Source organism: Callospermophilus lateralis, chromosome 3, assembly GCF_048772815.1.
Source record: "Callospermophilus lateralis isolate mCalLat2 chromosome 3, mCalLat2.hap1, whole genome shotgun sequence".
NCBI lineage: Eukaryota > Metazoa > Chordata > Mammalia > Rodentia > Sciuridae > Callospermophilus > Callospermophilus lateralis.
This window is the reverse complement of record NC_135307.1, coordinates 133,025,070-133,051,665: the sequence shown is the minus strand read 5'-3', so window position 1 is coordinate 133,051,665 and position 26,596 is coordinate 133,025,070. Positions and strand designations below refer to the sequence as shown.

Sequence of the window (26,596 nt, the reverse complement as noted above, 5' to 3'; positions counted from 1 at the left end):
AAATTACAGGCTCTCTTTTATCTCTTTAAAAACTTATATTATCCATTTTCCTAACTTCCTTGAGGGATGGCTATTTTACTTCATGGTTTATATTACTTGTTTTCTTGTATTATAAATCTTTCTCATTTTCTTTTCTTTCTTTTTTTAGTTCAGCCCTATTACTTATTTATTATTTATGGTACAGAGTATTGAACTTGGGGGTGCTCTACCACTGAGCCATATCCCCAGCCCTTTTTATTTTTTATTTTGAGACAGGTCTCATGAAGTTGCTGAGGCTAGCCTGGAACTTGCAATCCTTTTGCTTCAGCCTCTGGAGTTGCAGGGATTATAGGCACATGCCCCCACACCCGGCCTACATTGTCTCAACCTTCACTGTTTCTTCTGGGAATGTTTCAGATGACTACAGATTTCAGTGGAACCCCTCCCAGTAAGGGCTCCCCAATCTGCCATCCCATTGCTCAGGAAACTCTTTTTTTTTTTTTAAGAATTTAGTTGTCAATGGACGTTTATTTCATTTATTTATATGTATTGCTGAGACTCAAAACCCAGTGCCTCACACATGCTAGGCAAGTGCTTTACCACTGTGATACAACCCCAGCCCCAAGAAACTCTTGAGATGAACTCCTTAGAAAAGGCATTTCTTTCTCTTCAGCCACATCAGTCTCCTCAAGTGGAACCCTAACCTTTCCTCTCTTCCCAGCTCTTCTTGAACTATATGTGACCGTTGTACACATCCACAGTGTCAGTTACTCTCTAACATTTATAAGCTGATGACTTTCATATCTCTGTTGCCAGCCTTTACCTCCATCTGGGCTTTCAGACTGATCTGCATACTTTTTATCTCCACAGGCCCCTAAGCAAAACATCTCTGAACTCAACATCCTCCGTCCTCCCCGCAGCACGGCTCCTCTTGTTGAGATCCTGTTTTGGGGAACAGTGCCACCATCTGGATCTAGCCAAAGCATGTATAATACCCTCAGCTCTTACCCTCTGCCATGTCCCACATCCAGCTGCTACCAAATTATATCAGCTCTGCTCCATGAGTTCTGACTATCCTCTTTCTTCTCATAGCCACTACAGAGGTCTTGCAGGCCTTCTAAGATGTGCTCTCCCAGTGGACCACACATGCCAAGAGTACTGGATGGATAAAAGTGGTTTTATTATTTTTTCCTGGGAGAGGAAGCCCTGGCAAGAGCAGGGACACAGAGCCAACACAGGGCGGCATACTTCTCACAGCACAGCTGCTGGTGACTGGAGTGCAAGAACATGGAGAGCTGTTCAACAGTGTGAATGGGAGCTGCCGAGGAGATACACTCTTGCCTGAAGAAGCCACTAGCTTGAGAAGGGGGTCCCAGCCTCATCGATGCCGCTTTCGAATACTCTGCAGCTCCTGGTAGATGGTGCTGAAGCTGGGCCGCTGCCCAGGCTCATAGGCCCAGCACTGCTCCATGAGCCTGAACACAGCATCAGGGCACAGCTCTGGGCAGGGCAGGCGACCCCCTGTGAGGACAGGCACAGCACACTAGGCATGAGGAAGGGTTCCTGGGGCAGCCTGTGAGCAACAGGTGCTGCTGAAGATGTACTGTCCCTAAAGCCACTTTTGTTCAACAAACAGAAACAGAGGTTGGATGTGACCTTTTTTTTTTTTTTTTTTTTTTTTTTTTTTAAGGTATTAAGGATTGAACCCACGGCCTCATGCATGTTAAGCAAGCATTCTATCACTGAGCTCCATCCCCAGCCCTTTTAATGTTATTTTGAGACAGGATCTCACTAAGGTGATGAGGGTTTTGCTAAGCTGCTGAGGCTGGTTTCAAACTTGCCATCCTTCTGCCTCAGCCTCCCAGGTCACTGGGATTACAGGTATGCACCACCATGTCCAGCTGAGGCCTGTGTTCCCACTATGTGCTACTTGTGTGATCTCTGCAAGCCTGTTTTTCTATCTACAAAAGGAACATATTAATCTCCACCTTATGTGTGACAAGCAGTAAATGAAGTAACTTTTGGCCTAGTATTAACAGGTGCTCTGCTCAGTGGCAGCTCCGGGATTATTCTTATTCTGCCCCAGTGGGAAGGTTAGGAAGTTAAGGGAAGAAGAGGTGTCCAGGTGGAGCATGGGAAAGAGGGTGTGGCCCTAAGGTTGCTGTCACACACAGGCTTGCCTTACCCGTTTCCACAAACTCTCGTGTTTGCTGATTGCTGAGGTTGGGATAGGGCGAGGCTCCCAGGCTAAAGGTCTCCCAGAGCAAGATGCCAAAGCTCCACACATCACTCTCAGAGGAGTAGCGGCCTGCAGAGGAGGTGAGGCAGCATGAGAGAACTGTCCACATCCATAGAGTAAGATTCCACCCATGCTTAGTCTTCAATGTTGCAAAGCAGGGTTGGAAAGGGCCAGATACCATAATTAAGGGCCTCGGGTGCGGTCCACTTCACTGGGACTTGTCTGAGACCCCCTGAAGCTGCGTAGATTCCATCAGCTTCCTCTCGGGACATCCCAAAATCACTGATCTTCAGAACGTTCTTCTCTGTCACCAGGCAGTTTCGAGCAGCCAAGTCCCTGCGTGAAGCAGGGTCAGGGTCTTCTTTAGCTAATGTTTCCTGCCTTACCTGGGCCAAGCCCTCCAAACAAAGTCATGGATAGAAGCTGCTGCTTGTCCCAGGCTAGTCTATCAGGAGAGGCTGACTCCACCTCTGGAGCTGAAGCCTGATAACCAAGGGGTTCAGGGATGATAGCTCTTCCTGACTAGGGGTATCAAGGCTGTAGCCCACTCACCGGTGGATACAACACTTGCTTTCCAAGTATTCCATGCCTGCAGCTGCATCCCCCACCATCTGCAGCAGAGTCTTCACCCTCAGGCGGGCTCCCTCTGTCCGCAGGAAGGTCAGAAAATCTCCTCCTGGAGGTGGGGGCAGCTATGAGCCTCCTGGGGGGGCAGCCACTTTGCCAGGCTGAGTTCCCCACCCTGGAGATTAGCAACCCTGCTCACCCTGCACAAGCTCCATGACAATGTAGATGGGCTGCTTCTGGGTGCAGACACCAATGAGACGCACAATGTTGGGGTGGCTGTACTGCTTCAGGATCCTGCAGGGCACTGCGGCTTAGGCACCATGTGGCCTAGGCCCACCTTCCATCTCCTCCAGAAACCCCAGGGAGGATGGGAGAAGGGCTGGAGAGAAAAGCTTGACCTCTGGAGGCCAACAGCCCTAGATGTGTGGCCTTAGGTGGGGCCTTGGCAGCCTCTACCTCTTGGCACTATGGGGGGTGCTACCCAACTGTGAGGGGGCAAGAGGATTAAATGACACTACAGAAGTCAAGCATTTTATGTCTGGCCATGCACAGGGGACACTTTCATATATGGAACCTCTGGTTGTCCTTATTTTGTCACCCACCTTGCTTCCTGCAGAAACTTGGCCTTGAGGTCAGGGGGGAGTGTCTCTCGACAAGACTTCACTGCCACCAAAGTATTATCAGCTCTCAGGCGTCCGCTGAATACTTCACCGAAGTTCCCCTGAAATGGTCTAAGGCTCCTACCAAGGCTTCCCTATGCCACTGTCCTTTCTCCACTCAGGGGGACACCCACCTTGTTCCTGCCCCCTCTACATTTAGCCCCCACGTTCACAATTGCTCACTCTAGCTCTCTAGGAGTTTACTCCCTAGTTAGGGAATTGAGAGAGGATGGGCAGGAAAAGACACCTGTGACATGCCACATTCTCCAAGAGAAATGACATGGAAAATAAAAAAACACTTTCCTTTGTGTTTGAAAAACATTTTGATTTTTAGGAAAGTGACTTCCTTTCCATGCAGATATTTTACAGTTCATATTAAAGAGTATCTTTCCACATATGCAAGAGGCCTCCGAGGAGGAGCTGGGGTGGAGGTGCCAGTGACAGAGCTGTCTTCTGGGGAGTTTGGGGGTGGGACTCTGCTTCCTGGAGGACAGGGCATGGAAATGGTTAGGAAGCAGTGGGGCTGGAGAAAAAGGGAAAGCCAGGAGTGGGGCTGGCAGAGCATCCTCCTACTGGAGGCCCAACTTACCCGCCCAATCTGCTCGCCTAACACCAGGTCCTCATGGTTCAGTACCCACTTGTCCTGGGGAAAAGGAGTTAGAAAGTCAGAAATCAATGATGAGAGGGGATGCTGGGCTCTGGGAAGGACTGAACAGCTCTCCTACTGACACTATCTTTCATTTCTTGGAGCTTTAGTGTGTTGGTCTGTCTAGTGCAGTTGAATATCAGGATCATGCTCAGGTGACTCCAGGGAGCAGCCAGGTGCCTTCACCAAGTGAGCACCAGTCATCTTTGCACAGCCTTTGGAGTGGGAGTGGCCTTGACATTCCAAACCTAGAAATCTGGCCAAATTGTGGAGTAAGGGCTCCCTTCACATTCTGCACATAGACCTAAGACACAGCAGGTCCTTTCTGCTCCTACTCTGGAGGGTCCTGACCCATGGTCAAGCCTTACCACAAGTAGCACAGCCAGGTTTGGCACAGGCTCACCTTGGGCACAGGCCTATACAGGACAACACCGCTCTTCTTGGTGAGAGGCTGCCGGGAGCACAGCAGGTGGTCAATGAGTAATGGGATGCTGGGGAAGCCATCCCCTTCTAACCGGTACAGGTTCTGTGGGACAGAGTGACTGGGGTCAGCAGGTTCCATTGCTGAGGGGGCCTGAGTCTTGGCAGAGGGCAGGAAGAGCAGCAGGGGAGAAAGGGCCTGCCTGGGACAAGAGGCAGAGAGGCCTACGGAAAAGATATGAGCATGTGGGACACAACTCTGCTACCCTCCTTAGTGGAGGATAATGCTTAAGCCTCTATTGCATTGCAGAGACTTGGGTCCTCTTGATAGTTCCTTTCAGCTCAGCTAGGGAGGTATCTAAGACATAGCAGCTACTCTCTACCCTCTAGAGGTTATCAGTCTCAAAATCATTCCACTGGGAAGGAAAAGGGAAGGCTCAGGTCCCAGCCTCACTCACGTCCAAGGATTGGATGATGAAGTGCCGGGGCTGGCCATCCCACAGTACTGAGAGCACATATTCCTGCTTGCCCTGGCTCTCCCGCACCAGAAAGTCCCCAGAGTGTGTCAGCAGCTCAGCCACCTCTGCCCGCGGGATGGCCCCATGGTACCATAGCTGCTCATGCAGGGGCTTCTGCACCTCTGGAACAAGCTGTAGCGGTGGAGGAAGCTGGGCAGGGGAGAAGCAAGTGGGGTCACTCAGCCAGCTTGCCAGGGAAAGCCACTGGGTCAAAGGGTATCTCTCCCCCACCCAATAAGCTCTCAGTCCTTACAACCACAGGGAGTGGCCCACAGAGCCATCTGTGGGCCCTTGGATCACTCTGGGGAAGAACTGGGATGGGAAGCCCAGACTGGCAGTCCCAAACCAAACTGGTGCCTTTTCCTCCAGGGCACAGAGGTCCCTGCCCACTCCTGGAGCAAGTAGAGCCCTGGGTTAACCAAAGCTGCTGGTCCCTGCAGTACACCGGGGTGGTGGGTGGAAGGAGTACAGGGGTAGCAGGATTTGGGGGCATCTGCAGCCAGGACTCCTAAGGAAGATATGGACACCTCAAGCTACTGGGCCTGCAGCTTGGCTTGGCCACACAGTGCTACCTGCAGCCTCTGCAGCGCCTCCTGCAGTGCCTGCTTGCCTAAAACCCAGGAGGCTGAAGTAGAAAGATCACAAGTTCAAAGTCATTCTCAGAAATTTAGCAAGGCTGGGCTGGGGATGTGGCTCAAGCGGTAGTGCGCTCATCTGGCATGCGTGTGGCCCGGGTTCAATCCTTAGCACCACATACCAACAAAGATGTTGTGTCTGCCGATAACTAAAAAAATAAATAAATATTAAAAAAAAAAGAAAGAAATTTAGCAAGGCCCTAAACAACATAGTGAGAACTTGTCTCAAAATAAAAAATAAAGACAGGGCTGGGGTTGTGGCTCAGTGGTAGAGTGCTTGCCTAGCCTGCATGAGACACCGGGTTCAATCCTCAGCACCACATAAAAATAAAGATATTGTGTCCACCTAAAACTAAAAAATATTATAAAATAAAATAAAGACAGCAGGGATTTGGCTCAGTGGTAAGCACCCCTAGGTTCAGATCATCAAGGAAGGAGCCTAGAGGAGTATGTCTGAGATCTCTGATCTGGCCTATCTCTTAGGACATACAGAGGTATGAACCAGGCTGACTGCCACTCACCGAGAACTTGGGGCGGAAGATTCCTGAGAAGTGGCTCTTAAGGATCTCCAGCGTAGGTGTCCTTCCCCCCTCTCGCTCCTGCTCCTGAGGCCAGGGACAGACGTCAGCAGGTGGCCAGGCTTGGGGAGGGGGAGGGCAAAAATGAGGAGCACAGCCCCTGCGGGCAGGCATGGCTGGCAGGCAAGGGCAATAGCAGGTAGCTCACCGAGGACGAGGTGGAATGGCGGTCATCTTGCAGGAGCAGCACGGCTGGGGGCTCGCCAGGGCCCAGCTGCTCCAGCTTGGTCTGCAGCAGCTCCTGCTGGGCCTGTAGCTTGGCTTGGCCACACAGTGCTACCTGCAGTCCCTGCAGCGCCTCCTGCAGTGCCTGCTTCTTGCCTAGCAGCTGCACCCTGCAGGCAGAGGGTAGGTAGGAGGGTAGGACAGAGACATGGGCTCAGTCCCCAGCTGGAAGCAGCAGCAGGTAGGGCAGGCAGAGGAGCTGCTGCAGGGGTGCCTACTCACCGCTCCCGGGGGTGAGTGTTTTGCTCCTCACTCTGGAGCTCATGCTGCAGCTGACTGACCACCTCCTTTCGGTTCAGCACAGTCTCAGTGGCCACAGCCAGGTCATCTGTCACAGAGGTCAGTCTGTATCCACAAGAAGAGCAATGTTAGAGCCACACTCACCACAAGCATCCCTACAGAGCCAAGCAAGCCTGGTTGCCTAGCCATAGCTTGGTATGGGCAGAGTTTCCTCCCCACCCTGCCACACGGACACCCATGGTCTGTCAGAAGCCTGCCCTGGCCCAGAAGCCAAGCCACCACACACGTGTGTTGCACGCTCTCCACAGTTAGCTCGTTCAGTTGCAGCTCCCCAGGCTCCAGCTGTTCACCCTCCTCAAGCAACGACTCATCAAAGGTGACACAGGGTGGGATGTCAGGGGCAGACCTATGGGTGACATGACCCTGTCAGTGAACAGGCCAGTATCCCTAGTGTCAAGCAGGTGCAAGGATGGGCTTACCCATACTGCTGTAGGAAGCCTTGGTACTCAGCCTCCGGCTGGATGCGGGCAACAGCTGCAGCCATCTCCCGGTGAATGGCGACCACCTCATCCTGCACCAGACTGCTAATCTCCAGGTATTCCTGTAGAATCTCCTTCCTGCCCCCGGGATGCAACCCCCAGTTAGGGAGACCTCAGGCTAGAAGAGGCAGGCAGTTCAGTCTAGGGCATTGGGTTTGGAGGCTGTGCTGGGACTGACTCCACCTCAGCTAATGGCAAATTATTTAACCTCTCCTTGATCTTCTACTTTCTGATGTGTGTGATGGACACACTGGCAGTTGCATTAAGGATCCAAAGTGATCCTGAATACAGATGTCTGGTACTTAGGAACTACTCTGGCAGCCAGCTTAAAATTGGGACTCTGGGCCCCTAATAAATGTATAAGCCACCAATGTGCTGCTGACTCCACGTCTGTATCTCCTAGGCCTGACAGCACCCCTGAGCTCCAGCCTCATGTCTTCATCCACCTACCCAAAATGTCCCATTGAACACTGATCTCTCAGACACCCCAATTATACTCATTGAAAAATGAATTCCCAGTCCCCAAAACCTCTTCCTTCCATATCCTTCTCTACACAAGCTAATGGCAACTCTAAGCTCTAAGCTCAGTCCTTAGATTCCTCTATTTCACACTCTACTTCCAATCATAAGGAAATCCTACCACTCTACCTTCAAAACATACCCAGGACCTGACCACTTTTTCATCTCCATCGCTACCACCTTGGCCTAATAGCCAAGATCTGTAGCTAGGATCCATGCAAGACACTCCTGTCTGACCTCGCTCCTCTGGTCTCACCCCTTAAAAGTCTATTCTTAACTCAGCAGCCACAGCAACTTTATAGAGCATGTCACTATGGTTTACCCAGAGCCAGTCCTCACAGTGGCCTGCTGGACCCTCTCATTGAGCCTCCAACCTCTGGCTCCTCTAGTCCATGTCTGATTCTCCCCTCCCCTTATTCTGCAGAAAGTCCACTGATTCTTTGTTACCCCCTAAAGCTCTCCCACTATAGCACCTAATCACTCACTGACCCTCTTTCTGGAATAGTCTTTCTCCAGAGAGTCCCATGGTTTACTCCATATGTCTCTTAATTCTCTCTTGGGATGTCACCTTCTCATGATCTTTTTATTTTCAGTGGTACTGGGGATTGAACCCAGGAGTGCTCTACCGATGAGCTATATCCCTAACTTTTAACTTTTTATTTCGAAACAGTATCTGGCTAAGTTGCTCAGACTGGACTTGATGCTTCTGCCTTTCTTCATAGTTGCTGGAATTACAGAACATCACCATCTCAAAGAAGCCTTCTCAGAGTACTCTACTTAAAATTGCAGCTCCTCCCCTGCCCTCCTAACCCTCTTCCCTAAGTTTAGTTTTTTTCATAGCACTTATCACTCATAACATACTTCCTATTTTATTTCTTCCTTCCCTCCCTTAACTAAAGTGGAAGATTCTGAGGACAGATGTTTGTCTACATTTTTCTCTGCTACATTCCAGAGTGTAGAACAATGCTCACTGAATTTAACTAAACCCTAGGACTCTTTCCTCTCTTGCTTTGCAGAAGGTTCACTGGCCCTTTGCTACCCTCTAAAGCTCTCTTGCTGCTGCAACTGTACACTTGCTATAAGGGGCCCTAGAATAATGTAATTTGGATTAAGTCCACTGGCTAAGGACCCATCCTCACCCAATTACATGGTCCATGCTTTTACAGGATTGAATTTTCTAGGCCCTGCTTCTGGGCCTAGAAGTGGGTTTAGGACTGTTACAAGGATAGGGTGGGACTGCGGGCTTACAGGATGTGCACCATCTCCTCGTGTAGGTCCTGCAGCGACTGCAGCAAGCTAGGCAGCATGAGCTGGTGGTGGTGCTGGTGGTGCAGCTGCGCAGCCCGCACACCAAGCACATAGCGGTTATGATGGGCAAAGAGTTTCCAAAGGCTGCGCACATACTTGTCTTTGGCCTTGTCACGGTCCTTGTCTGCAGGTGGGAGGGAGTGAGGTGTGGAGAAAAGTGTCAGCATAGGGGCTTCAATAGTCCTCATTTTTGGGACACCCACAGGCAGGTGAGCACTGGTTTGGGATTCCCTCCCTGCCAGCAAGGGAAGCCACAAACCTTTGTTGGCCTCTTGGTATTTACGCCTGGCCTGGGCACTGTCCCGGGCCAGGGCTCGATATTGGCTTTTCAGCTTCTCGATGTCCTGGTTGTGGGTCTGGGGAGAGAGGGATGGTCAAAATAAGGAGGAAGATCCCTAAGCACAGGCGATTCCTTCTTGAGGTAAAGCCCTGGCAAGGTCCTGCCAATGAGTCAGGAAGCATATCTAAGCCCATCCTCCTGGAAGGGTCTGGAGACGGGAGGAAGCTGGCTGCAAGGTTTAGGGTCAGAGGAGCTGAGTTAAAGACAGCCCACTGCGGGAGGCAGGCAGGTGGCCTGGGCCTGTCCCTCTATACCTTAAGAATGCTATCCTGGAACTATATAGGTTCAGCTTCAGGAATATGCAGCCCATATGGTCATGTAGGGCTCCATATGCAGATGGGTCTTGTGTGTGGTTCGCATGCACTCCTGTTCCCATATTGTAAAAAAAAAATTTTTTTGGTAGTGGGGATTGAACCCAGGGCTAGACAAGCACACTTCTACTGAGCTACATCCCCAGCCCTTTTAAATTTTGAGACAGGGACTCACTCAGTTGCCCAGGTTGGCCTTGAACTTTCACTCCTCCTGCCTCAGCCTCTTGAGTAGCTAGGGTTACAGATGTGCACTAACATACCATGCAATGTCATATTGAAATTCCCAATGATTTCTTAAAAGAAATCATTGTCATTTTGTATGGGGCTTGGCAAATTATGTTCCTGGCCAATAAGAACAATAGATGGCAGCCGAGAGCGGAGTTCTCATCCCAGTTCTCCTGTTTAGACGCTGAGACACCTTGGGCAAGCTCCATCCATCTTCTCTGAATCTCAGTTTCCCCATCTGGAACTGAGCTAAATGTATAAACTAAAGTAGCTTTTCTCTTAAAGAGCCAGGAAGTATTTCAGGCCTGTAAGCCATAGAGTCTCTGTTGCAATTATTCAATTCTGTCATTGTAGCTCTCTCTATAGTAGCCATAGATGATATGAAAACAAACAGGCATGGTTGTGCTCCAGTAAAACTTTATAAAATAGGGCAGACCCTAGTGTCTAATCCCAGCAACTCAGGAGGCAGAAGCAGGAAGACCCCAAGTTTTGAGGCCCAAATTTAAAAATGGCCAGGGGTGGTGGCACACTCCTATAATCCCAGTGGCTTGGACAGATGAGGCAGGAGGATCATGAGTTCAAAGCCAGCCTCAGGAATGGTGAGGCGCTAAGCAACTCAGTGAGACCCTGTCTCTGAATAAAATACAAAATAGGTCTAGGGATGTGGCTCAATCCCCAGTCTCCTCCCACCACCAAAAAAAATTTAAAAACGGCTGGGGATTTTCCGAGAAGGAGTGTGAGGCCAGGTTGGCCACAAGGGGCTGCTGTGGGTCTGTGGCAAAGCCAGGCTCTGTGCTGGCGCAAGAGGTGTGGTTCCAGTCACAGTGAACACTGGACTGAAGCACCCAGAGAAAGAGCAGCTCCCAATCATACAGCCTACAATTAAGGAGCTGATGGAATTAAGATCTAGGCAGGCCAATTTCAGCTGTGAGGGGGCCACTCTGCTGCCCTGTCTCTGGGGCCCTGAGAAGGAGTCCTAAGCTAAAAGCAAACAGAGAGACACTCATTCTTCTCACTGTCTCTGGGATCCATACAGGAGGCAGAGCACAGACCCTGGGCTCCACCTAGGTAGTGGCATGTCTCACCCATCCTTGCATTCCCAGCACTATGGCTAGGAACAGACAACACATGGCCAGGCCAGCTGTGCTGCAGGCCAGCCCAAGTGAGGGGGCGGGGTGGGGGTGGGGAGCTACAGCAAGGCTGGAGCAAGCCATCCTGAGGCCAGGCCTGCGGTCAGGGACTTCCACTTCCCCAGTTAATCTAGGGGCTCTAGTTTAAAATCATTCCTTTTAGGCTCCACACTATGACAGAAATGACTGTCTGCCATGTACCCACCTTGGTGAGCTCCTGCTGCAGTTGCTGCCACTGCTCACTGTAGGTCTTGCGCAGCTGCTGCCGTTCCCTGATCAGGAGGCTCAGCTTGCTCAGGGGCCCTGAGTTCAGATCTTCTGCATGCTGCCGTAGCACCCGGCTCAGACCTTCTGTCTGGCTGGTGATCTCTGCCCATGACTTCGCGCAGGATGGGGGAGGCAGGGAAGAGTAGACAATGGCTCCCAAGCTTGGGCCTGCCAAATCTCCAACTCCATCCCAGAGAGCTTTAGGAAAGGAAGGGGATGGGCAGGTGTAGCTAGCACCCCAGAAACCCACCTGGCTGACAGGGCTGTCAGGACCGCTACTCCGGCTCTGGCCTCCACTGTCCTGCAGGGACATGTGGTGAAGAAGTCCTGCATATTCCCGGTCACTCTTGACCCTCTGGGCCATCCACTTCCGCATGCCCTCCAACAGGCGAAGCTCTGCTTCCTGCATCTGCTGCACTGCCCCATGGCCCTGGGGGCTGCACAGCTCTGAGGAGAAGCCCATAGTGGTGTCCTAGGGACAGATAATAGGCCATCACGAGGGGCAAAAAAGCAGCTGGAGATGAAATGAGGGGACAAAGAGGCTGGGGACTGCAAGATCAAAAGGATTGCAGGGCCAGAGGAGCTGCAAACAGGTAGAAGGTGGGTGGGGTCCTACCCTGCTGAAACAGCAATAGGTACAAGACAGTAGTCTGGCCTCGGGCTGGCCTTCATTGCTTCCTATGCCCCAGTCAAGCCCTAGTGCCAGAGGTCCCCTTTCCAACTGTGAAGCAGGAACCAGTCTGGCGGTAGCGCCATTCCTAGGTCCTTCCATCCAAAAACCAGTTAGAGGCCCTCCACAGAGCCAAGCCTAGGAGGGCTGGAGCCTCAGGAGCCTCCTACAGGCTGAAGCCCTGTAACTGTGGCCGCCGGGCCCTTCCGCGGCCCCTACCCCCACCCAAATGGGTGTCAGGCTCTCAGGACGCCTGCCCGGCCCCTGCCCACTACCACCCTGCTTCCCGCCCCACGTCTGCGCGCGTCGTCGCCTGCTGGGCCGCGAGGCTGATGTTACCGGCGAGGGTAGCTGCTCCTGGGGCGGCCGTGGACCGACTCAAGCCCCGCGCCGACCCCCGGCCAGTTCCTGATTCCGCGCTTCCTCCTCCCGCGGTTTCAGTTGGCCCAGGCCCCGGGGCGGGCCCGCGGAGGGGAAGGGGCGGGCGGCAGCGGCCTGCGGCCCGACGCCCGCCCGCCCCCCTGCTCTGTACTGGGCTGTAGCCTCCGGCCGCCGCTCGGCCACGGAAACGGAAGGGAGGGGGAGGCCGGGAAAGAATGGCCGTGTGGAGAGGGGCCTGCGCGGCACCCCCCAGGGCCCAGAACCGTCCCAGGAACGTGAAGAAGGGGCCTTCGGTGGAAGTGGGGATGGGTGAAGGGTGAGGCCCTAGACAGGTGCTGGGCTGGGGGAATCATTAGACGTAGGTCCTAGCAGGCCGCCAGGGTGACCCAGAAAAGGAACGGGGAAAACTAGTCCAGGCCCTCCCCATCCCACTGGATTCCCTAAGGAGAACTCATGCCAGCCTCCATTTGAATAAATTCTCCGGAGAGGCCTGTCAGGCACAAGTCCTGGGAGCAAGGTCTCCAATCCCTATCACTGGCAAGCATTTCTATTCTAAGGGAAACCTGGGACTGGCATACCTAGACATTCCCCAACGTTCCAACGTTCCAGCTGCGGAACGGCTAGGTATATAGTTTTCCATGTGGGACTCAGCACTCCACATACCAATGTCATCTTTGGGTTCAGTCAGACCCCACTTTAGGCCTCAGCCCTGTGGCTTGTAGCTAGGTCACTTCAGGGTGAACACAGGCCCACCTATTCTCTACCCAGTTCAGCCCCTATCAGTCACTTGCCCTACACCCTGGGGCTTGTCTCCAGCTTCCTCTTGGGGGTGGAGGAGGACAGGGCTGCCCTGGTGCATTTATCTGTTCCCTGCAGGAGGCCCTAAAATCCCTGGCCTTCTGACACAGGCCTACCTACAGGCAGGCAGGCAGGCCATCAGTAGGCCTAAATGGCCTCCAATCCAGATCCCATTTCCCCAGCCAGGACACAGCCAGTGATCCTGGGAAGAAATATATCACCACACCGGAGGACAGGCCTGATTTGCATAGTCTGCACGTTTAATCACTTTAAAACTTCTAACATTATCTCGTGTCCATTAAATAGAACCAACAATGCTGGGCCTGTTTAAATTACAAGGAAAAAAAAAATCACTGTGCACCAACCCAGTATCTTACAAAACCAGCCGGGCTGGCCACGAGGGTAGGGGGATAGGAGAGGAGGGGGCACCCCTGGGCAGGTGACTGGGTACCTGGAAGGGCTAGGGGAAAGAAAATGGGGTTCCCAAATGGGAGGGGACTGATTGTCCTAATGGAAGGGGTGCAAAAGGCACGTCAGAAGAGGTGGCTTGGGAGGGCATAACAGGTCAGTGCTTTCTCCGCTAGGGCACAGTGTTGGAGGGGGCTTAGGTGCCACCACTTGCCCACCCCTGGCACTTGGAGAGCCAATGACCCATCAGCCCTTGGCACAAGCCCCATTTGAAACACGGATGTCAGCCTGCCCCTTCCACCCTGACCCCTTTTCCTAGAGCCCAACTGGCTGGCCTGTCTCTTTAAGACTTGGGGCTCAGCTACTTCTCACTCCTCAGCAACATGCTGCAGCCCCTACACCTCAGGAGCTGGGCAGCTAGGGGAAGAGCAGGGTGGACGTGGGTGTGAGAAGGTGAGTGTGAGAAGGTGGGTGTGGTCCAGCTGCTACCCCCATTAAAAATACAAAAAAAAAAAAAAAAATCAGCATCTAAAGTGAAATAATCACAAAGTGAAAATATATCCTCAAACAGCTCCTGAGATCCCCACAGGGGAAAGCAGCATTGGGTGGGAGGCGGAAGAGGCCGGCTGGGCCACCGTTCCTCCCCACCACCCACCCAGGGGCTCCGGGACTGTGAGTGCCAACAGCCCAGGCAGCTCCGGGCTCAGAAAACAGGGACTTGGGCCCTGGTGGGAGGGGAGGGTGTTGGAGATAAGAGGGTGGTCAGGACACCAGCATGGGCTCCCCCCGCCCCAAGCTGCAGCCGTGGCCCATACCAGCCTGGCTCAGCCTGACAGCCAGCTGTTGTAGAGGCCTATAGCACAGAGGCAGGGGACACACACATGTGCACACCTGGAAGCGCCTGCCTCGCCTTGGTCCCTTCCTATGATTGCCACTTCTGCTGAGGCTCACCAGAGGAGCGGGACAGGATTGGGGATGCAAAAGCCCTTGGTGAGGTGACCTCTCCTTCAAATACCTCTTAGGCCAGCCTCCCTGCTGCCTGGATGGGGACCATTATTGCTTTAGAGGGACAGGGAAGGGGCAAGAGCTGCAACCTGGGTTGTGAATCCCCAAAAGGATTGCCTCTCTTCACTCCGCAAGAACTCCGGCTGGGGCCTAGGCCTTGAAAAGCTGCCCTAAAGGTTTCACTCCTTTCTCCACATGGAGGGGTGCTGGGGGTGAGGTGAGGCCCTCCCCTGTCCCCAGCTGGTCCTGGGGCCCTACCTTGGGCAGCTAGGTGGGCCCAAGGATTGGATAGGAAGCAGTTTCTGCCCCTCTTGCCTCCCAGCTGGGGTCCAAACCCAGTCCCAAGATAAAAAAATACTTTGGTGAATTAAAAAGTGCCCAAGGAAGGAATTGGCTTGAAGGGGCGGGCAGTGGGCTCGTCAAAGGGCGCTCTGGTCTTTGATAAAGGCGGTCCTCTCGCCCCGGCCCTCATCTTCTTCTGAGTCTGATGGGCACTCCTCCTGCCAGGCTTCAGGGGGGAGCCCCTTGTAGGAGATGAGGCCACGGTCCATGGTGTACACCTTCACCCCCCGAAAGCTGAAGCCTGAACGTAGTTGCAGGACCAGGAAGACAGTGACGAAGACCAGCACAATGAAGGCGCAGCTGAGGCCAGCCACCACCTCAGGCAGGTGAGAGGGCAACAGCCCAGCCTGTAGCCGTGGCTCTGCCTCCACCTCTGGGGACAGCCCTGGTGGTTGCTGCTGTTCAGGGGACTCGCGGCTGCTCTGGCTTTGCCTGGAGCACGTCTGCTCCACAGGGTCCAGGGAGGCATGGCTGGGGCAGCTGAGGCAGTCCGTGGGGGCTGGACCCTGGCATGTGGCACAGGAGGCATGGCAGGGGGCACACACACTGGCCCGGATGATTTCCATGTCATTCTCAGCGCTATAGTGTGTATCAAGGACTTGGGGTGTGAAGCCTGGTGGACAGTGCTGGACACAGCTTTTCTGGTGCAGGGAAAAGCCTTCCTCACACACTGCCAGCATAGAGAGAGAAAGGTAGTGTCAGCCAAATGGACCACAGCCACGAGCCACGTAAGCCCTCAGTCCCAGGTCCATGGCAGCCTGGTGAACCTAGACCTGCAGCCCCAAGCACAATTACCACAGTCCCTAGGATCCTCCAGGTCTTTTAAGACCCCTTATTCTCCTAGAGCAGGGCTTCAGGACAGGCACCCACTGTCCCTCACCTAACCCAATGCACCTGCTGGTCCCAATAGAACCCACTACTAACCAACACAGGCCTGGCTAGATGTGAGGGTCTTGCAGCCGCTGCTCTCAGGAGGTGTGGGGAGCCCCTCAGGGGCTGTGCCATATAGTACAAGAGTGAACTTGGTCAGTGTCCCTGTTAGAGAGGGGGGGAAGAAGCAAGGGTTATAGGGCACTGGCATCACACCAGGTCCCTCCAGCTCTTTTTCTTGTTCCCCACCACTCAAGTATCCCCTATACCATAGTTGTTGGCTTCGCTGGTGTTTTCAATCTCCAGAACCCACTCGCCAGAAGGGTCCTCATCCCAAGAATGGGTTGTCATGAAGGCCCAGTCATTAAACCCATCTGCAGAGTAGTCATGTGGCCTGGAGGAGGGAGTTGAATATAGCCATTTGAGGGCCTTGGGGGATCCCAGGCCAAGTGACACCTAACAGACAAGACATGGGCCAAACACTCTTCCCCCCATGCAGCACCAATCCCGCCGGGCTGAAAATGCCTATTGGCTTGGCTGTTTTCCAGGGGGCCAAATGTTCTCAGCGAGGGGACTCTAGAGGGACAAAGGCATTTCACAAGGGAACACAACACTGATGTTAAATAGGTAGAAGCGAGGGATTCCCATGATATGAGGCAATCCCATAAGATAAAGCTGTCCCTCCCCAAATGCCAACAATGCCCTCAGTAGTATTCAATAGTGATTATTAGGGGTGTGGGTGAATGACTGAACGTGGGCTGTGAGGGAGAAGAGGGGATGGGCAGGGCGAGCAGGGTACAGGGCAAGAACCTGGCAGCCAGGAGGGTGGAGCGGGTGCCCATGGGGCTGACCAGGTGGATGGCCAGGTCGCCACGGCGATTATAGGACAGGGTTAGCCGCGCCTGAGCATGCTCCAGCCGGGTGATATGGTTGGGCTCGCCCAGACATGCAGTCACAGTCTTGCGCACCTCTAGACGTTTGCCAATGTCCCTGTGCAGAGAGTATCACAGTGGGGTGTCAACTTTGCCCAAAAAGACCAGGGGGCACCCCCTATAGCTTTCAGGCCCCACTTGCCTCCTCCCAGCCCAGGTCCAGTTCTCACTTGGGTTCAGTGAGGATGTCAATAATACACTTCCGCTGGGGGGCCACTGTTGTCCAGTTCTGGGCCAGGGCCACCATGGCACCTGCGTCCAATAACCCATAGCCATATGAGTGACTCACTGTGAGGACAAGTAAGGCAGGATCAGCAGGGAGGCAGAGAATATCCTCCATTTACCTTGAGTCCAGCTTCCCCTGGGCTGCCCTGTCCTCACCTTTCCGGCCCACACCATTGGTGGCCCAGTCATTAGCATTAAGATGGGCTGGCTTTGAGGTCTGAACCACCAGATGTTGCATGTCCCGCCAGGTGAGGTTCTTACTGCAAAGGAGGAAGGGAGAGGCCAGGATTCAATCTTTTTGGAGAAAAGCTAGATAGTAAATATTGCCCTGCATAATACACTGAAACAAGGATGTTCCTCATCTACTTACTTGGCCTCTAGGGTGAGAGCAATGATGCCAGCTGCCAAGGGGGCAGAGGCTGAGGTGCCTGTGTGAGACTCTGTGCACTTCTGCCGCAAGTCAGTGGTCACCTGTCAGGAGACAAAAGCGTTCGGTTTTTTGATGGGTACAGGGGGCTAGAAGGGCAACCTGCCTGCCTTCCTGCTGTCCACAGGCCCTGGATACTACCAATGGCATGGTGGGCCAGGGTTAAGAAACCTCAATTGCAACTGATGTCTTACTAACTTGCTATGGACAGACCAATGCATGGCCCCTTCTGGACTTTAGATTCCCAAGGAATAAGGAGGTTCACCAAGAGCTTGGAGAGCAATGCCTGTTTTTATGGAGACTCTACATGCCTAAAGGGCTTCACAGATAGCCTCACAGCTCTCAAGAATCTTAGAGAGGTTCCAACTCACATTCCATGATGCCTGAATGGCTATCACCCAGCCACACGGAGATGAGAGGCAGAGAGGTCTAAAAGGGGACCCTGAGCAGAGCCAATAACAGCCTCACTTCCCCAGCTCCCTGCCCCATGCAAGACTCACAATCTGCTTCTCATTCTGATTGCCACTGCTGTAGGTGGTGGCCAATGTGGATGAGCAGGCCTCGCTGTACCAGGGCACATTGCCGAACTGTGTGGCACTGCTGATGGACAGCGTGTAGATACTGTTGGTGTAGCCGTCGCAGTTGCAGCTGTCATGTTCCCGGCCCCCATTCCCTGAGGCCCAGACAAAGATGGAGCCCAGCCCGCCGCGGCCCTGTGGACAAAGTGGGCTGGGGTCACTTAGGATAGGTACTTGGGGGAGATTCAGTTGAAGACACTGCTACAGACTGGGAAGGCTAGAGTCTCATTCTTCGGGAACTCTGGATCCAGATCCACCTCTCACATCCCCTGTGAGATCCCTGGTAGATCAGTATGTATACAAAATTTATCTCTGTGCACAAAATAGACTAGAATCACTACCAAAATGCTCAGAGTGGTGATCTCCAGGGAGTAGTATTATGGGTGACTTTTATTTAACTTATGCTTTTTTTTGTCCTCCCTACTTTTATTCTTTTTAATAGGGCTGGGATCAAACCCAGGCCCTTGAACATGCAAAATATGTGTTCTACTACTGTGTTACACCTCTAGCCCTTAATGTTTTAATAAAGACACTTTTGTACAATTAAAAATAAACACAGTAAATAAAAACAAAAGGAAAAGAGCTATGGAGAGAACCGTGCCCAGCCAGCCCCAAAAGGCTAGGCCTGGTTTCCAGGCCTGGGCAAGGACCCCCACCTTACCTGACTAACCCCCCGGAAGAAGGCCTCCTCAGCAAGGCGGGCTGGCCCATCCACTGTCTTGCCGTCATCCTCAGGGCCCCAGCTGGCACTGTAGATGTGGATGTGGTTGGGGTTCAGGCCCAACGAGCGTGCCTCCACTGCATCTGTTACCTCACCATCCAGCATGCGCACCCCTGGCCATAGAGAGGATCAGAAGAAGGATGCTGTGTGGGCCCATGTTTATCCCTCTGGGGATAAACCCAGTCCCACACCCCAGGGGAGGGGCAGGAGAGGAGCAAGGGAGGGTAGAGGTCAGTGCTGGGAAACCCTGAGCCCCTAACTATTGCCTTTCCAAGATAAGATCCAAGGAGAGGAAGAGGACAGTGCTTTCTGCCCCTAGCCTCTCATTCTGGATTAGAAAGATTCTCAGTTCTCAGAAGAGTGAGGTGATCAAGGCCTGCCATGTAAGGACTCAGAGTGGGTTGTCAGGATTTAGACTCCTGCTAATAGACACCCACCCCACCCCACAGTACCACCAGCACTGGGAGTCCAGCTCTTTGAGTTACTAAGAATCCCTATGGTCAGAAGGATCCCCAGTGGGAATGAGGCATGTGAGGCCAAAAGGAAAACAAGCAGAGTACACTCCTATCAAAAGGGCCCTCCCACTTCTAATATGGGATAGAGGGACCAAGGCACACACCTACCTCCAATACGGGCGTTGTAGGCCACGCCCACACCACAGACACCGTTGTTGGCCACTGCAGCCACTTCTCCTGCACACCGTGTGCCATGCCTGCCAGGACCAAAAGCAGCGCATTAGCAGAATGGACACACCACAGCAGATGCAGAGAGGCCAGGGCAGCCTGAGCAGCAGGAAGGATCAGCACACCCCTCTACGCATGATCACCATCCATGTGTATGCACAGACCCCTGCCACACACACTCCACTGGGCCTGTGGCCATCTCCAACTGGACCAGGACTGTGGCACTCAGGCTCATGAGGCACAATATGCCTTAGGCACCTAGGCTCAGCCCTATGTCCTTGGTGAAAGAAAGGAGAAGGGAGACAGAGGTCAGGGACCTGCCGTTTCTTACCTGTTGTCATTCATCTGTGTGTACCGAGGCTGGGGGTCAGGGTCCTGGTCATTGACATCAAAGCTGGCTCCAGGATCCTGGAAAGGATGTGGTCATTGTCAGGAGCAGTCTAATCAAATGGCAGAACATGAGGTCCCCTTGATACTCCTCAGCAGGGGTTACTACCTCCCTCCCCCACCTCCTCACATAATTGCCTGCCAAGTCTGGGTGGTTCTTCTCAATGCCATCATCCAGGATGGAGACCACGATGCCGTGCCCTGTGTAGCCCTGGGCCCAGGCCTCCTTCACATTCAGATCCCGCTGAGTGACACCAGACTGTGAAGACACCCAATCTGATTATTTACAAGATGTGGTTGATTGTGTAAGGTTAGGACTAATTTGAAGAATCCCTTCACCACCCCAAAACCTCATTCTCCACTCATCCCAACTCTAGAAGAGTCACCATTGGTCTTATGGCCTCTGTGAAATGTTAAGGGCTCTGGAGGGATGTGCTGAGGAAAGATCACCCAGCAAAGGAAAGAAAAAGAATTAGAGAAAGACTTAGACATATCTGGAGGGGTCAAGTCCCCCAGAGGCCACATACCAGGTACCATTGCTGGGGAAACTTGGGATCTGTGGGCTCTTGGTACACATCCCGCTTGGACCTTCGCTTTGCCACCTGTTGTTCTAGCCACAGCACCTGGGAGGAAGCAAGGGAGAGATGATATAGCTGGGTGAGGGGAGGAAGCAAGAGGAGCTCCTGACAGTGAGAAGGGTAGGGGGGCAACAAGAGGGGCTACGGTCATACTCACTTGAGGCTCCCTCTGCAGTCGGCTGTGCCGTGAGCGGTGAGGTGACAGGGACCGCTTTGTTACTGCTCGATGCCAGAAGTGGTAATAGTCGCCAAAGATCTGCAATAGATCAGGGTAACTGAGATGGGCTTTCAGTCCCCAGGGGCTGGGGGTAGACAATGGCTGGAAGGGGAGGCTCACAACAGCAGTGGGTGGTGGGGCATCTGCTTCCTGCCCAGGATCCTGCAAGAACAAGCAGGGGACTTTGCCCTCATATGCTGATTGAGCAACCTATGCCAAAAGCCCTCAAGTAGGACAAGCCACTGCTTCTATCCCACTGGCCACCCAGAACTTGCCTACTACCTAGGTACCCTGAGAAGATAAGCCCAATTGTTTCAGTCCTCTGGTGTCAGAATCACTGTTCTCACTGTCTTCACCCCCAGGCAATGTCCTGTGCCTAGGCCAGCAGGCCAGGACACACCTACCTGGCCCAGGTTGTGGAACCCATGTTTTCGTGCCACGCTATCAGCCACAGCTAGGCCTCCAGGAATGTGCACAGCCCACGTGTTGGTGAAGACCTTCTGGCCACGGGCATTAGCTGTCAGCAGCACCAAGACTCCTGCTGCTGCTACCACCCATAGCAACCAGGGCCTCAGCTCCATGGGGCGGCAGGAGGCTGGAACCCCAGAGCTCCCGTCTCCTTGGCCTGGTCACAGGGCTTTAGCTTCCACGTGCTTGCTCACTGCCTGTGGCCCGGGGCTGACTGGTGGGGGCATGGAGCCGAGATGGGCAGGGCTGTGGAGGAGAATGAGGGCTGCCGGCTCTGAGAGGAACAGAGGAAAAAGGGGGAAAGAGTCAGTCTCTCCTCAACTAGGCTGCCCTTTCTACCCCATGGCTCAATCTGGGCCTAAAAGAGGCTCTGGGAAACCAGGGGTAGTGACATACACCTGTAATTAAAGCTACTTGAGAGGCTGAGGCAGGAGGATTCCAAGTTTGAGGCAAGCCTCAACAACTTAAGAAGACACTATCTCTCAAAAAATAAAAATGTCTGGAGGTATAGCTCAGTGGTAAAGCACACCTGGGTTCAGTCCCTAGTACAAGAAAGAGGGTGTGGGTGCTAGTGGAGGAGAAAGGAGTTAGACCAAAAAACCCCTGAAGAAATCTACCCCTCCAAGGTCAGTGTAATAAACTGACACATGGACCACCCTATACACACACATCTCTTTCTTTTTTTTTTTTTTAATATTTATTTTTTAGTTGTAACTGGACACAATACCTTTATTTTATTTATTTATTTTTATGTGGTGCTGAGGGTAGAACCCAGCTCCTCGCACATGCTAGGCGAGCGCTCTATCTCTGAGCCCCAGCTCCATCCCCACATACATCTCCTTCTTTCTTTCGAAACCAGGGAACAGAAGTGGGATGAAGAAAGAATATCAAGTTTTGAGTTCCTTTTTTTCCTCAAAATCAGAAACAACAAATAAAAATTCACCATAATCAAAGTAAAAAAGATATACTATAAAGCAGTATGTACACACAATCTTATTTTGTTTTTTTAAAAAAACTATTTATACATGCATATTTATACATAACCCAAAACAAAATCTGGAAGGACACATGCCAAAATGTTAACAATGGTTCTCTCAAGATGAAGACAATTTCAAGTAACTGGTATTTCCTTCTTTGTATCATTGTATATTATCAACAATAGCGAGGTGTATTTTATAAAGGAATAAAAATGTTGGCTTTTTAAAGATTTTTAAATGAACAGGGTCTACCAAACTCACTATAGTTTCCTGGTTCAGCAAAACAGATTCAGCCCGAGGGAGTTACTCACAAAGCCCACAGTTCCTGGGAGGAAAAATGGTCAACCCAAGTTGGGATGGAGCCTGGGAGGACATGCTTGGAGCACAGGAGATCCCCCAGGCTTCACCTCCCTCTAAGGCTGAGATGGCAGCCATCTGCAAAGTCAGGGTGCCCAGGCTCTTTTTACTGTTTCCTGGGGAACTCGGGGGCTTCCCAGCCCTGCCTTGCCTGGGAGCTCCCAGCCACCCCCTTGCTTGCTCCAGGCCCACCACCTTGTGTAATCAGAGCTGGGCAGCCAGGGCAAACACTGGCTGCTGAGCCAGGAGCGCCAAGGTGAGGCTGAATCAATAGTCCATGTGTTGTTTTTTCTCCTTCAGCAAACAGACAGCGGGACCTCTCTGCCTGGGGCCACATAACTGTCCCCATACAGGGACCCTGACTAACCAGAAGCTAAGCTCCTGGGGTGGGCAGCAGTTAGGGTAGTCTCAGTTGGGCTGCTGGGGGTACCCTGTCTAAGTGCCAAGTTCCTTGAGTCACTTTGGTGCCTGCCCACAGGGCCCCATGCCCCTACCATACCCTTGGCTCAGCCCCAAAGGAGGGGCTCACACAGCTCACACAGGCCCTGGGGAGCTGGGCAGGCAGGCTAGACACTGGGAACCCCTTGTATCTTCAGGGGCTGTCACAGCCACAACCAGCCTCTTTGGCTGCTGTAGTCCCACCAGGCAGGCTGGAGGCGGGGGTGGGGGACTCCACATAATTCCTGGAGTATTTTCAGTTTACACCAAAATAACCTGACAGCTGATGGCAGGAGACATCTACAATGCAGCTTCTCCACACCCCTGATGGGCAGAGCCCACAGGGCTCCATGATAAGCCTGGGAGCCACAGCTCCATTAAGCTTTGGGCAGCTGAAGCATGTCCCAGTCCCTGGGAGTGAAGGGACCCTGAGGCCCCATTTAAAAGAATGTGGGGCCAGGCTCAGTGGCACATGCCTGTAATCCCAGCAACTCAAGGGGGCTGAGGCAAGAGAATCACAAATGTGAGGTGAGCCTCAACAATTTAGCCAGAAACTGTCTCAAAATATTTAAAAAGAAAAAGGCCTGGGGATGTGTCTCGGGGGTAAAGTGCCTCTGTGTTCAATCTCTAAAACTAAAAATAAAATTTAAATAAAAATAAAAGGATACGGGGCCCAGGGAGCACAGCCATATGGGAACTGGGTCTCTTCCTCCCCCCAAGTGGGAGGGGGGGTATACTAGGGATTGAACCCAAATGTACTCTACCACTGAGCTATATCCCTAGCCTATTTTATTTTTTGAGACAGAATCTTCCGAAGTTGCCAAGGCCAGCTTTATACTTGTGATCCTCATGCCTCAGCCTTCCAAGTAGCTGAGATCTTCTCTACTTCTTGCCACACAGCTGCCTCTTGGATCCAGATGTCATGTAAAGAGACACTGACCACAGTGCTATGAGCCTTCAAATCTAAGGCTGAATTCATCTGCGTCTAGCCCAGATTCCAGCACACTGTAGATGGAGCTGCAGCTGCTTGGTGTTAAAGATGATTAACCAACTATCTAATTACCTTGCAGCACCCAGAAAGAAAGCAGGCTTCAGGCACAACTAAACAGACCCCAAGAAAGAGAGCCTACCAATCCTCTACCTAGTGTCCTCAGCCATAGTAAGGTATCCTTATGGCTTTGAGAGCCACAAAGCCCTGCAGACAGTTCTGTCTTAGCATCCAGGACACAGGAAGGACCCCCCCACCCCCCCACACAAAGAGCAGGAGCTGAGAACAGTGAATGAATGGGCTTCTCCCCACTCCCATCTTAGACTCTGACTCACCCTCTGAGTCCCAGTTGTCTTAAACTCTGAGGCTTGCTGTATTTCTGTCCCCTAGTGATGGGTCTCACATGGACCTGAGCTCCAGGATTGACCAGAGAGAGATGTGGGTGCTCGTTCTGACTGTTGTTCTTGGGCAAAGCCCATTTCTCCAGTCTCAGATTTTCCCAACACAGATGGTTACCCCCACTGCACCTGAACTGCACCTACCTCAGGTTGGGCTGCTATTTTCCAGGCACTGGAGGTCTGGTTCCCACACAACAACAGAGCAAGCCACTGAGGGCCACTGGAAAATCCAATCAGATCTCTCTTTCCATCGAAGCCCCCAGCCAGGTCCTGTTACAGGCACTGGGAGGCTCCCAAGAAATTCTGACTACTAGTTCCTGCTCAGCTAGTATTTGCTGTGTGATCTTATACAAGTCACTTCCTCTGTCTGGGCCTCAGTTTCCTTGGTGGTAAAAACTGTTAGACCAGCGGTTTTCAAACTTTTTTTAAAGCCACAGAATCCTCTATTAAAAAAAAAAAAAATCAAATCTTATGTGGAAGCCCAGTATAGGTAATAGTAAACCTAGCTAGGACTGCTCTGGTTAAGTTGGGGCAAGCTTGACTACTCTCCTATGCTGTGTCCACACCTGGTCAGAAGCTGCCCAGCCCTCATTAAGAGCACATCACCTGGATTCCCCTCACATCCCAACACTCTCAAGTAGATGAGGGTCTGCCCCCGCGGGGAAAAGGGGTGTGGGTGATGGGAAAGCAGGTACTGACCAGACAAGTGATTGCCGTCAGACCTGTCTGGGAATTGGGCCGCCCCTTGGTCTAGCCACCCCACGGGGACAGCAAGGGCCTCCACCAGGCCTCGGGAGGAAGCAGCCCTGGAACCTACCTGAGCCGGCCTGCCAGCATCCCCGAATCCCGCACCTGAGTGCGCCCGCCACACAGGTGTGCGGACTGAGGCGAGGCTCCAGCGTGAATGATCTCCTCTACCTCACGAATTGCCGCTCCGCTCCTCCCCTCTCCTGGCGGGACGCAGGCCCTCCCCAGCCGCGGAGTGGGCGAGCCGGCGGCGGCCCCGGAGGACGGCGGGGAGGCGGGAGCACCCAGCGCCTCCGGAATTCTCTCTCCCCATCCCGCCCCCAGCAGAGGCCCCGCAGGCGCTTCCTGGGGTCAGAGGGCTCGCCCCGGCCCCAAGCGGAAAAGTACGGGCACGAGCAGGGACCAGGGCCGGGGCCCGGGCGCTCAGGTGGGCTATGGAGCGCCCTTCCTGGTCCCCGTGGCTCCACCTCCAGACCGGCCCCGGAGCCAGTTCCCAAAGCCGGGCGGGCAGCAAGGGCCCGGGTCAGGACTACCCCGACACCAGCGCCCTCGATTCTTCCCCGCCGGGGCGCCCGGGCCGCGGAGCTCGCTCTCCTGGGGCAGAGCGGCCCGGCCTGAACGGCTCCCCGCGGGCCCGGCACCCCGGCGCGCTGCCTCCCTGGGCCCCGGGCCCCGCGCCCTCACTGCTTACCCTGGGGAGCCCGGGCGGGGAAACTTTTCCAGGCGAGCGCCGCGGCGGCTCAGGCGCCCCTCGGCCGAGCGGAGAGCCCGGCGGCGGGGGCCTGGGCTCGGCGCGGTCCCCGCGCCAGCAGCAGCGTCACGGTGCGGAGGCGGGGAGGCGCGGCGGCGCGGCCTCGGCCCGGCCGGCGACCAGGGCAGGGCTCGGCCTCGCTCCGGCTCGGGCGGGGGCAGCGGCCGGGCCGCGGCGGCGCGGCTTGTTTACTCGGGCCGCTGTCACGGCGGCGGCGGCGGCCCGGGCTCCTCCTCCTCCGCCGCCGCGCCCCTCCCCCTCGCGGCGCCACCTCCGCGCTCCCCCGGCCGCCGCCGCCGCCGCCGCCGCCGCCGCTGCGGGCCCGCCGCGCAGCCCAGCCCATGCAGCGCATGCAGCGCATGCAGCCCAGCCCGGGCCCGCGTTCGGAGTGCGAGCGCCGCGCGACCCTGCACGCCCGGCCCTGCGGCCTTCTGGGGCGCCCGCTCCCTCTGACTCCCGGTGGGGCAGGTAGGACGTGGGGCCGGTGATCCCAAAGCCCTCACGGTCGCCAGCGCGCCCCCCGTAGGCCTCATAGTCCCCGTCTCTGCCCCCGGGTTCGGCTCTTCGTACCGCGAGCTCCCTGGGCAGCTGGTTGTGGACACCCGAACTCGGAACCCTCTTGAGGGGATGGGAAGGGAAGGGTCTGGGGAGTCATTCCGAACCCAGCCTCGGCAGGACTCTGGGAATCTGGCGTTCTCCCCACCTCCACCCCCACCCCAGCCCTTCCCCGCTTCCCCAGCTCTTCCTGAGTCCTGAGTTTGGGCATGACCGGGTGAAGGGGCCTGGGATGGCAGACCTGGGGCATGCCACTTGAAGGTCCTATCTCCCAGCGGCAAGACAAACCTCGTGGCCTGTTAGAGGAGTCACGATTTTATTTGCTTGTGTTTGGACAGGTGGATACATAA

The 26,596-nt window shown here is 53.8% G+C and overlaps 2 protein-coding genes across 6 annotated transcripts; both read right to left on the bottom strand.

Moving 5' to 3' along the window:
- Positions 1 to 1,142: 1,142 nt before the first annotated feature.
- Fes (FES proto-oncogene, tyrosine kinase) lies at positions 1,143 to 12,469 on the bottom strand. 4 transcript variants are annotated; one of them, XM_076851303.1, is made up of 19 exons: positions 12,311 to 12,469; positions 11,596 to 11,817; positions 11,284 to 11,457; positions 9,332 to 9,428; positions 9,013 to 9,196; positions 7,186 to 7,323; positions 6,993 to 7,112; positions 6,689 to 6,811; positions 6,390 to 6,576; positions 6,185 to 6,268; positions 4,969 to 5,178; positions 4,494 to 4,616; positions 4,034 to 4,087; positions 3,388 to 3,506; positions 2,985 to 3,079; positions 2,771 to 2,894; positions 2,397 to 2,554; positions 2,165 to 2,287; positions 1,143 to 1,500 (listed from the first exon to the last, which is right to left on the bottom strand). In XM_076851303.1, the coding sequence occupies exons 2-19, from the start codon at positions 11,806 to 11,808 to the stop codon at positions 1,358 to 1,360; spliced, it is 2,469 nt and encodes an 822-aa protein (XP_076707418.1). In that variant the 5' UTR covers positions 11,809 to 11,817; positions 12,311 to 12,469; the 3' UTR covers positions 1,143 to 1,357. The 4 variants fall into 4 exon arrangements, with proteins under 4 accessions (XP_076707418.1, XP_076707417.1, XP_076707420.1 ...); XM_076851302.1 differs by having other exon boundaries at positions 12,355 to 12,469; XM_076851305.1 differs by lacking the exon at positions 4,494 to 4,616 and having other exon boundaries at positions 12,355 to 12,469.
- A 964-nt stretch (positions 12,470 to 13,433) lies between these two features.
- Furin (furin, paired basic amino acid cleaving enzyme) lies at positions 13,434 to 25,828 on the bottom strand. Of its 2 annotated transcripts, XM_076851300.1 has the most exons (16): positions 25,632 to 25,828; positions 20,972 to 21,309; positions 20,508 to 20,606; positions 20,300 to 20,395; positions 19,903 to 20,031; positions 19,717 to 19,793; positions 19,326 to 19,414; positions 18,643 to 18,815; positions 17,904 to 18,116; positions 17,347 to 17,447; positions 17,133 to 17,236; positions 16,922 to 17,039; positions 16,630 to 16,809; positions 16,089 to 16,213; positions 15,874 to 15,984; positions 13,434 to 15,619 (listed from the first exon to the last, which is right to left on the bottom strand). In XM_076851300.1, the coding sequence occupies exons 2-16, from the start codon at positions 21,146 to 21,148 to the stop codon at positions 15,027 to 15,029; spliced, it is 2,385 nt and encodes a 794-aa protein (XP_076707415.1). In that variant the 5' UTR covers positions 21,149 to 21,309; positions 25,632 to 25,828; the 3' UTR covers positions 13,434 to 15,026. The 2 variants fall into 2 exon arrangements, with proteins under 2 accessions (XP_076707415.1, XP_076707416.1); XM_076851301.1 differs by lacking the exon at positions 25,632 to 25,828 and having other exon boundaries at positions 20,972 to 21,963.
- Positions 25,829 to 26,596: the final 768 nt, after the last annotated feature.

What these genes read in the sequence shown, in the direction of transcription:
- Furin (XM_076851300.1), bottom strand. Translation starts at nt 21,148, where the DNA reads ATGGAGCTGAGGCCCTGGTTGCTATGGGTGGTAGCAGCAGCAGGAGTC. An exon ending in CTACAACGCCCGTATTGGAG is followed by an intron (nt 18,816 to 19,325) that starts GTAGGTGTGTGC and finishes CTCTATGGCCAG; the next exon opens with GGGTGCGCATGCTGGATGGT. An exon ending in ATCTAGCCAGGCCTGTGTTG is followed by an intron (nt 15,620 to 15,873) that starts GTTAGTAGTGGG and finishes CTATGCTGGCAG; the next exon opens with TGTGTGAGGAAGGCTTTTCC.
- Fes (XM_076851303.1), bottom strand. Translation starts at nt 11,808, where the DNA reads ATGGGCTTCTCCTCAGAGCTGTGCAGCCCCCAGGGCCATGGGGCAGTG. An exon ending in TGTATAGGCCTGTGCCCAAG is followed by an intron (nt 4,088 to 4,493) that starts GTGAGCCTGTGC and finishes CCTTTTCCCCAG; the next exon opens with GACAAGTGGGTACTGAACCA. An exon ending in TAGGCGAGCAGATTGGGCGG is followed by an intron (nt 3,507 to 4,033) that starts GTAAGTTGGGCC and finishes AGACCATTTCAG; the next exon opens with GGGAACTTCGGTGAAGTATT.